Here is a 9,300-nt window from a genome sequence, read left to right on the forward strand (position 1 = left end):
GCTAATATCAAAAAATAACACAATTGCAACTTCACTTATAAAATATGGAAAGAAATGCGCAACACAATGAACACAATATTTTCGGACAAATTGTCCCTGGAAAAACCCCTAAGGGAAAACTAGTTCTATAGATGAGAAATTATATTAAACTTCAGCAAATCAAGAGATACAAAATTCCTTGCCTCTTACTAGAAGAATTATGACAACCTCCTAATTTATCCCGCTGATATTCTCAACTGCTATTCCCACGCTAACGCTGCGCCCTTGCTAACACTGCAAGACTATTTGCTAACACTACAAACATTTCTCTAAACTTCATGTTCTCCAAATGCCCCCTTGATCTCCTTTTATACTACTCCTATTGGTAAACCAACAGTTGAGATTGATTTACAATCAACGGTTGAGATTAAAACAACTTAACAACCCTAACCAAGTCGATTTCTAGTTGTTTCCAAAAGTGGTCGATTAATTAACAAATATTTGTTTCTAATCTATCCAATTAGTTAGAAAAACAATTACTTGCTAAATACTAACAAATGGACAAATAGCTGTCCAAAGCTAACAAAACTAACACTCCCTCTTAGCGAGGAAGTTGTTCTGCAGGACACCTAACTTATCTTTGAAGAAGATAAATTTTGCCTTCTCCAATGGCTTAGTCAGAATGTCTGCTGCCTACTCCTCTGTAGGTATGTACTTTAGCTGAAAAACTCCCCTTTGTACACAATCTTTGATGAAGTTATATATGATATCTATATGTTTAGACCTATCATGAAACATTGGATTCTTAGAGAACATGATGCAACTCTGATTGTCACAATGTATCATAGTAGTCTCAACCTTCTGACCAAACAAGGCTACTAACAACTTCCGAAGCCATATAGCTTCACATGTCACCATGCTAGCTGCTATGTATTATGCTTCTATTGAACTTAGAGCCACAGACTTCTGCTTCCTGCTAAACCAAGATACAACTCCTGATCCCAAGCTGAAACAACACCCTGAAGTGCTCCTTTTGTCTGTTGTACTTCCTGCCCAATCTGCGTCAGTATAGCCTATCAACTTGATACCTTCACCTCGAACATATTTGATCCCATACTTGACTGTACCATGCATGTAATGTAGCACATGCTTAGCCGCTATCCAATGCATTCTCTTTGGTTCAACCATGAACTGACTAAGAGATTTAACTGCAAATGCTATATCTGGCCTAGTGTTGACCAAATACATAAGCGAACTAATCAACTGTCTATATAAAGTGGGATCTACATCCTTCTCCTTAGATGTATCTACCTTCCTCCAATTCATAATCATGGGTGTAGACATGGCTTTGCAATCCTCCATCCCAAATTTCTTCAAGATTTCAATGCAATATTTCCCTTCACCAAGGAAAATCTCCCCATCTGTCTGCCACACTTCCATGCCTAGAAAGTAGTGCATGAGTCCTAAATCCTTCATCTCAAACTCTTCTAAAAGGTTCTTCTTGCAATCCACTATGACCCCTCATGAACCTGTAAGAAATAGGTTGTCCACATAAAGAACAAGAATGAGAATCTCACCCCCAACCATCAAGTAGTAGAGGTTAGCATCTGCTTCACTCTTTACAAAGCCCATTTTCTGCAAGTATGTATCAATGCACTCATACCATGCTCTAGGAGCCTGCTTGAGTCTGTACAATGCTTTCTTCAATCTGCACATGTGGGTCTCTTTGTTGTGTGCTACAAAGCCTTCTGGTTGTTCTATGTATACCTCCTCCTTCAACTCACCATTAAGGAATGCTTTCTTGACATCCATTTGATGGATTTGCCATCCCATCTGTGCTGCAAGTGAGATTACAGCTCGTATAGAAGTATACCTGGCAACAGGAGCAAATGTCTCATCATAGTCTATTCCCTCCTTCTGAGAGAACCCCTTTTCCATGAACCTTTCCTTGTATTTCTCGATGCTACCATCTGCACCGTGCTTTATCTTGTAGATCTAGCATGATCCAACTACAGCCCTATCTGTTGGTCTAGGTACTACCTCCCACACATCATTCTGCATTATTGAAGAATATTCCTCAACCATAGCATCTCACCATACTTGATGTTCTGTAGCTTCATAATAGCTAGAAAGCTCACTATCTACCAACTGACTAACTAATGCCACATAGTCATTGAACTTGGCTGGTTGTCTTCACTGTCTAGTACTCTTCCTAGGAGCTCCCACAAACTCTTGAGTATTCCTTTGTATATCTGGAACCACATAGTTCCCGCTGCCAACTGTAGAGGATGAAATGCCAACCTCTAAGTCTTCTAGATGCATTTCCTATTGCACCTGTTGCTCCATACTCCGTAAATCTTCACTAACTGAGTCTACACTCGTACTAGTAACTGTACTTGAGCTTTGTTGCTCTTGACTTGGTCTTGGAGCTTATGTTGGCTGCTCACTCTGATCATCTACTGGCAAATCTCTGGATCTCCTGAATGCCTTTTCCTCCATGAACTTCACATCACATCTGACAATTATTCTTTTAGTCCTTGGAATGAAAATCCTATATGCCTTTGAGGTCTCACTGTACCCAACAAAGTACCCCCTCTCTGTACTCTGATCTAACTTTGTACGTGTATCTCCAAGAATATGGCAATATGCCAAACTCCTGAATATCTTGAAGTGACTAACATCTGGCTTCTTCCTTGTGAAAGCCTCCTCTGGTGTCATCTTCCCTAGCACCTTGTGTGGAACTCTATTTTGAATGTAGAATGTTGTATTACACGCCTCTGCCCATAAGTAACAGGGCATGTCCTGGTCATGTAGCATAGCTCTTGCTGCCTCCGATATAGAATGGTTCTTCCTCTCAACAACTCCATTTTGCTGTGGATTGTAAGAAACAGTCCATTCTCTCTTGATTCCTTCTCTGGTACAAAACTCGTGGAAGACATTTCCTTTGTACTCGCCTCCATTATCTGACCGAAGAACCTTTATCTTTTTTCCTTTCAAATTCTCCACAAGAGCCTTGAACTCTTAGAATCGACTAAAAACCTCATCCTTAGTCCTCAAGAAGTATATCCAGGTCTTTCTAGAGAAATCATCAATAAAAGTAACATAGTACTCATATCCTCTGAGAGATTTCGTCGACATCGGTCCACAAACATCTGAATGTACTAGATCAAGAACACCCTTAGATCTGGTGTCACTCCTTGGAAAAGATGCTTTCGCAAACTTCCCCAACACACATCCCTTACATACATCGTCATGCTTTGTGCTCACCTCTGGAACACCTGTCACCATCTCACGAAGCAATCTAAGTGCTCCATGATGAATATGGCCCATCCTCCTATGCCATAGCTCTCCAAGATCTCTAGGATTACTGTTGCTCATAAGTGCCTTAGGAGTATCAAACTACAATCTATAAAGGCGACCACTCCTAACTCCAATAGTTATGGGCGATTTCCAATCCTTGTGCTTAATCAACACATTTGTCCCTCTAAAGAGTACATTATACCCCCTATCTTGAAGAACAGATACAGAAATCAAATTCATACCTAAGCCTGGCACATATAACACATCATGAAGTGGAATTATCTTTCCATTCTCCCTCTGAAACTGAACAGTCCCTTTCCCAACAGGGTTGAGTTTGGACAAGTTTCCCATAGAAATCTAGATGTTGGTGTCCTCCTCCTTGTAACTGGAGAAGTACTCTCTAACTCCTGTCATATGAAATGATGCCCCACTATCTATATACCAAACATACTATGAGGTTGAGCTAACCATACAAGCTATGAGTGCAAACTCATCTTCCATTCTACTAGAGAGTTCTTCCATACTTGCTGAAACTGCCACCTGCTTCTTACCCTTCTTCCTCTCTGGGCAATCACTTACATAGTGGCCAAACTTGTGACATCCAAAGCACTTGACCTTAGAAAGGTCATTCTTCTCCTTTTCACTTTGTGAATTCGATCTTTTGCTAGATCCCTTCTTTGCTTTCCTTTTACCCGCTAGGGCAACGTTCTCTTGTTCCACCTCATTTTTCTGACTCTTGTTGGCCCCATTGACAAGACTTGGTCTAAACTCCTCTTGAGTGAAATCAGTCCATAGTCGATCCCAACTCGGTAAAGTATCTTATCCACTGACAACTTGAACAAAGACACTCCATTGTTTAGTAAACCCATTTATGGCTATTCTCTCTAGCTCATCATCACTAGGACTATCTCCAACAACTGCTAACTCGTTGTTGACAAGTCTGAGCCTGGTAAGGTAACTTGTGACGTCTTCTCCCTAATTCATTCAAGTATTCTTTAGCTTCTCTTTGAGAATCAACTTCCTATTGCTGGTAGCATTCTGGTATAGATTCAGAATGGCATCCCAAATCTTCTTCGTTGTATCTAGCTCTGCGATATGTGGAACAATATGATCCTTGACACCATCAAGGATAATCCTCCTCTCTTTGGCATTGTCCTTCCTATATGTTGCAAGCTATGTTGCATCCATTGGTATAGGTACAACACTAGTAGCATAATCCTTAATACCATTCTCTTCCAACAATAAAGAAATTCTGACATTCCAAACACCAAAATTTGAGGCACCATCCAATCTATCCTGATCTCTCAAACTAGTTGAAGCCATCTCAAGGGTTTAAAACAATAATAAATCTAAAGAGATCAAAATTTCTTTCCTAGGGCAAAACTCTTCTACCCTTAACAATTCTCTAATACCATGTGAAAAATTTAACTATTGCAATCACTGATTATTAATCTCCTATCATAAACGATTATTAAACTGCTGAAAATAAATTCTCAGCTAATATCGAAAAATAACACAATTGCAACTTCACTTATAAAATATGGAAAGAAATGCGCAACACAATGAACACAATATTTTCGGACAAATAGTCCCTGGAAAAACCCCTAAGGGAAAACCAGTTCTATAGATGAGAAATTATATTAAACTTCAGCAAATCAAGAGATACAAAATTCCTTGCCTCTTACTTGTAGAATTCCGAGAACCTCCTAATTTATCCTGCTGATATTCCCCACTGCTATTCCCACGCTAACACTGCGCCCTTGCTAACACTACAAGACTGTTTGCTAACACTGCAAACGTTTCTCCAAACTTCATGTTCTCCAAATGCCCCCCTGACCTCCTTTTATATTACTCCTGTTGGTAAACCAATGGCCGAGATTGATTTACAATCGACGGTTGAGATTAAAACAACTTAACAACCTTAACCAAGTCAGTTTCTAGTTGTTTCCAAAAGTGGTCAATTAATTAACAAATATTTGTTTCTAATCTAACCAATTAGTTAGCAAAACAATTACTTGCTAAATAATAACAAATGGACAAACAGCTGTCCAAAACTAACAAAACTAACACGTTGTGCATAGAATACTCTCCATGGGACAATATTTCATCAAGATATGTAGAATAGTCCTGATGAGTGCAATAGGCAATTGTTTCTTTTAATTTATCCCCAATGACATGGGAATGACACAGAATAACTGCAAGTTGATTTGGAATCGCTCATTCCCCTTGTTGTCAAATGACGAATCATTTTTTATTTTGATGCTTGTTTAAGATAACTAGGTCATGCGTGTACTTGTGAGGAAGGTGAGAATAGGATTTCGAGCCCAGCTGGAATGGACGCATCAATGGCTATGAGACAATGTCTGGCACAATTATTTCATCGATTATATAAAAAAATTGAATATATCTTATTTTTTTTGGTATAGTCCTTGTCACTGCCGGCCTATCTTCTATGCATTTTGGTTTTTCATTGGCCATTTCCAAGAAGGACCACTTTCCCCTATTTTCTACTAACAACTTTATACAGTTCTCTCTATTTATGCTTCGTAAATATTGCTATCTTCCCTCTCCTGCGCCAACAATCCAATGGCATCATCATCCTTATCTCACCCAAAATATGAAGAACACGATGCATTCTCTGGCGTTGAGCCTCCACGCAAACGGAGAAAAGTAGAGGAGTCTTCAAGATTGTTTGATGTTTTCATCAACCATAGGGGCCATGATGTCAAACAAACTCTGGTTCTGCAGCTTTACAATCATCTTACAGAATTGGGAATATGTGTATTTATTGATTCGGAAGAGAAAAAACTCGGTGACTCATTTCCTTCAACGATCGATAACACCATTTACTCTGCCTCGGCACACATAGCTATCTTCTCCAAAGGATACGTAGAGTCCCCATAGTGTTTGGCTGAGCTGGTTCTCATGTTGCAGAGTAGAGCTAAGATTATTCCAGTGTTTTATGGAGTGAAGCCTTCTGATCTTCGCTACATAGAGAGCGGAGTGTATGCTGAAGCGTTTACGAAATATGAAGGGAAGAAGCGGTACATGGAGAAGCTTAATGAGTGGAACGATGCCCTACAGTCTGTTTCATTTATAACCGGACACGAAATCAGCCACAACTTGTAGTAAGTTCTCCATGTTTCTTTTAATTTTTCATTAATGAAATTTCTAGATTTTAGCAGCCTATCTTAATTGTTATTAAGATCCCCTTTTCTTTTGTTAAGTATCAGTGACTGCTAGAATATAGTGTCAGCTGTCCAAAAAGAAGTTCAAAGAACAACATCCCTATATGTTGTCAAATACCCAGTAGGACTTCACAAGCTTGTCAAAGATTTTGAAAGGCAGTGTCTTGATGAGCTTGTGGATGAATTTGAAAGGAATGTTCCGATGCATGAAATCGGCAAAGACAAGGTTCAGATCGTGGGCATTTTTGGAATGAGCGGACTGGGGAAAGCAACTCTAGGCAAAGAGTTGTTCAACAGAAAACGGTCAAAATATACTCAAGCCTGTTTTCTTTTTGACGTGAGGGAAGCCTATGCCAACAAGACTTTTCCTTCTTTACAAACGAAACTTGTTAAAGATCTCGACCACCAAGACAATCTAAACTTTCCTTGTAGAGAGGAAGGAACAAGTCACATTGAGCACTGCATAAGAAGGAGCCAACCACTTAGTTTCCTAATTGTTCTAGATGATGTTGATAAAGTGCAACAGTTAGATGCTCTACTGATTATGGATATGCTGAAAAAGCCAGATCAGAATATACTCAAGGAAGGTTGCAGCCTGGTAATTATTACAACCCGTGATGTAGGTGTGCTTATAAACGCAAGAATTACTACTGCCTACAATTTGAAGGGAATGGACAGAAGTGATGCTAGAGAGCTATTTTGTGTTAGGAAAGCAACGGTGCGGAAACGCTTTCCGAATGCCAAATATGACAGGAAAATAAGCATAAACAAACTTACAAAGATGTGCAGATTAATAAACTATCAGAAAACCATATCAAAAGACACAGAGAAAACACAGATTTAACGTGGGAAACCCTTTTGGGAAGAAAAACCCACCACCCAAAACCCGAGCAACTTTTTGTATTATAGTAAAACAAAGTTTACATACAACACTCTAGATTTTCATAGGCTTAGACTGCCTTTTTAATCAACCTGATTTTATCAATATATATTCAAATGAATTCTTGCAGCGATTAAAAAACACCCTGCAAATTTGTTACAGAATACCAAAAATAGTTACAGGGAAACTGGTTTGCCAACTGATGCCTTCATGACTTCACCGTATTGTCCATACTATCCGACGTACTGTCTGTCACTGTACTATTCGGCACCACTGCATCACGACATCACCGTACACCTCCGACACCACAACACCACCGGCACCACGCTTCCAGCCTCATGACACAAAATAACATTGTATCATCGTACACATAAATGTCGTACACTGCACATATTACTGTGTCACCCCGTACGTGCAAAATATGGGATCTCATTGTATGACACTTCGTCACTCAACAATCTCCCACTTGACGAAGTGCTGAATCACTCTGTGAGTACTGCTAACAAGAGTTAGGGGTATTAAGCCCCATAAAGTTTGTGCACCATTTGAACTTACTTGTGTTCACTGGCTTTGTCAATGCATCTGCAACATTCTCCTGAGTATTAACCTTTTCAAGATTTACCTTTCCATCTTCGACCATGTCATGTACAAAGTGGTATTGTACACCAATATGCTTTGTTCTAGCATGGAAAGTCAAATTTTTTGCCAAACATATTGCACTTTGACTGTCACAAAAAACTATAACTCTTCCTGCATCATAGCCAATATCCAAACACAAACACTTAAGCCAAACTGCCTCTTGACATGCACGAGTAGATGCCATGTACTTTGCCTCAGTTGTCGACAATGCAGTTACACTTTTTTGTTTGCTCATCCAACTGATAGTACCACCATTCGCCATGAATACATATCCACTGGTGGATCTTCTCTTGTCAACGTCTCTGGCCCAATCCGCATCAACATAACCTTGAATGCTAAGTGACCTGTTAGATCCCAATGAATTACCTTGATAGGATAACACATATTGTGATGTACCCTTCAAATATTGCAAAACTCTTTTCAGAGCATCCCAATGTGACTTGCCCAGATTCGCCATAAACCGACTTAATACTCCCACTACTTGTGCAATGTCTAGTCTTGTATTGACCATTGCATACATAAGGCTTCCAACAACACTTGCATAAGGTACCCGCTTCATCTCTTTAATCTCATCAGGAGTTTTTGGACTGTCATTGACCGACAACTTTGTTCCATGTAACACTGGAACTATCTATTGCTTGTAGTCAGTCATATTAAACCACTCTAGAACATTGGTAATATATTTTCTTTGGCTGAGCCAAAGATTTCTGCCTACTCGGTCCCTTATGATTTCCATCCCCAAAATAAATTTTGCTGACCCTAAATTTTTCATTTCAAACTTCAGGGATAATTAAGATTTTAATTTCGAAATCATTTCCTTACTATTGCCTATAAATAACATATCATCCACATATAGAGCAATAATAAGTATCTGGTCACCTTCAGCTTTATAATATACCCAATGATTTGATTTAGATCTCGTAAAACCCAAAGACAAAACGTATGCATCATATTTTTGGTACCACATTCTGGGTGACTGTTTCAAACCATACAAAGACTTTTTTAGTTTACATACCAAATGCTCTTTACCTTTTTCTACATAGTACTCCGGTTGGGACATGTATATCTCTTCTTCAAGATCACCATGAAGAAATGTCGTTGTCACATCCATCTGCTCAATTTCAAAGTCATGCACTACTGCAAGTGACAACAGAAATCTGATAGATGTTAGCTTAGCTACAAGACAAAATATTTCTCCATAATCAACCCCTTCTTTTTGAGAATATCCCTTCGCAACCAATCTTGCTTTATACTTGTCAATCCTTCCGTCTAGACCGTACTTCTTCTTAAATACCCATTTACATCCTATGGGTT

General features: G+C 39.2%; 1 protein-coding gene across 1 annotated transcript; it reads right to left on the reverse strand.

The window, feature by feature from the left end:
- Window positions 1-7,480: 7,480 nt before the first annotated feature.
- On the reverse strand, window positions 7,481-8,545 carry LOC149545475 (secreted RxLR effector protein 161-like). The gene is made up of 3 exons (XM_089793774.1): window positions 7,903-8,545; window positions 7,609-7,682; window positions 7,481-7,492 (listed from the first exon to the last, which is right to left on the reverse strand). Exons 1-3 carry the CDS (start codon window positions 8,543-8,545, stop codon window positions 7,481-7,483), a joined length of 729 nt encoding a protein of 242 aa, XP_089649900.1.
- Window positions 8,546-9,300: the final 755 nt, after the last annotated feature.

The sequence above is a fragment of the Cupressus sempervirens genome, chromosome 7, assembly GCF_028749045.1.
Source record: "Cupressus sempervirens isolate cs-2001-9-10 chromosome 7, ASM2874904v1, whole genome shotgun sequence".
NCBI classification, from domain to species: domain Eukaryota; kingdom Viridiplantae; phylum Streptophyta; class Pinopsida; order Cupressales; family Cupressaceae; genus Cupressus; species Cupressus sempervirens.

Excerpts from the sequence above, each read along its gene's own strand:
- LOC149545475 (XM_089793774.1), bottom strand. The coding sequence starts at position 8,545 with ATGAAGCGGGTACCTTATGCAAGTGTTGTTGGAAGCCTTATGTATGCA. Across the intron at positions 7,683-7,902 it reads GACAAAGCCAGTGAACACAA|GCTGGAAGCGTGGTGCCGGT; the intron begins GTAAGTTCAAAT and ends TTGTGTCATGAG.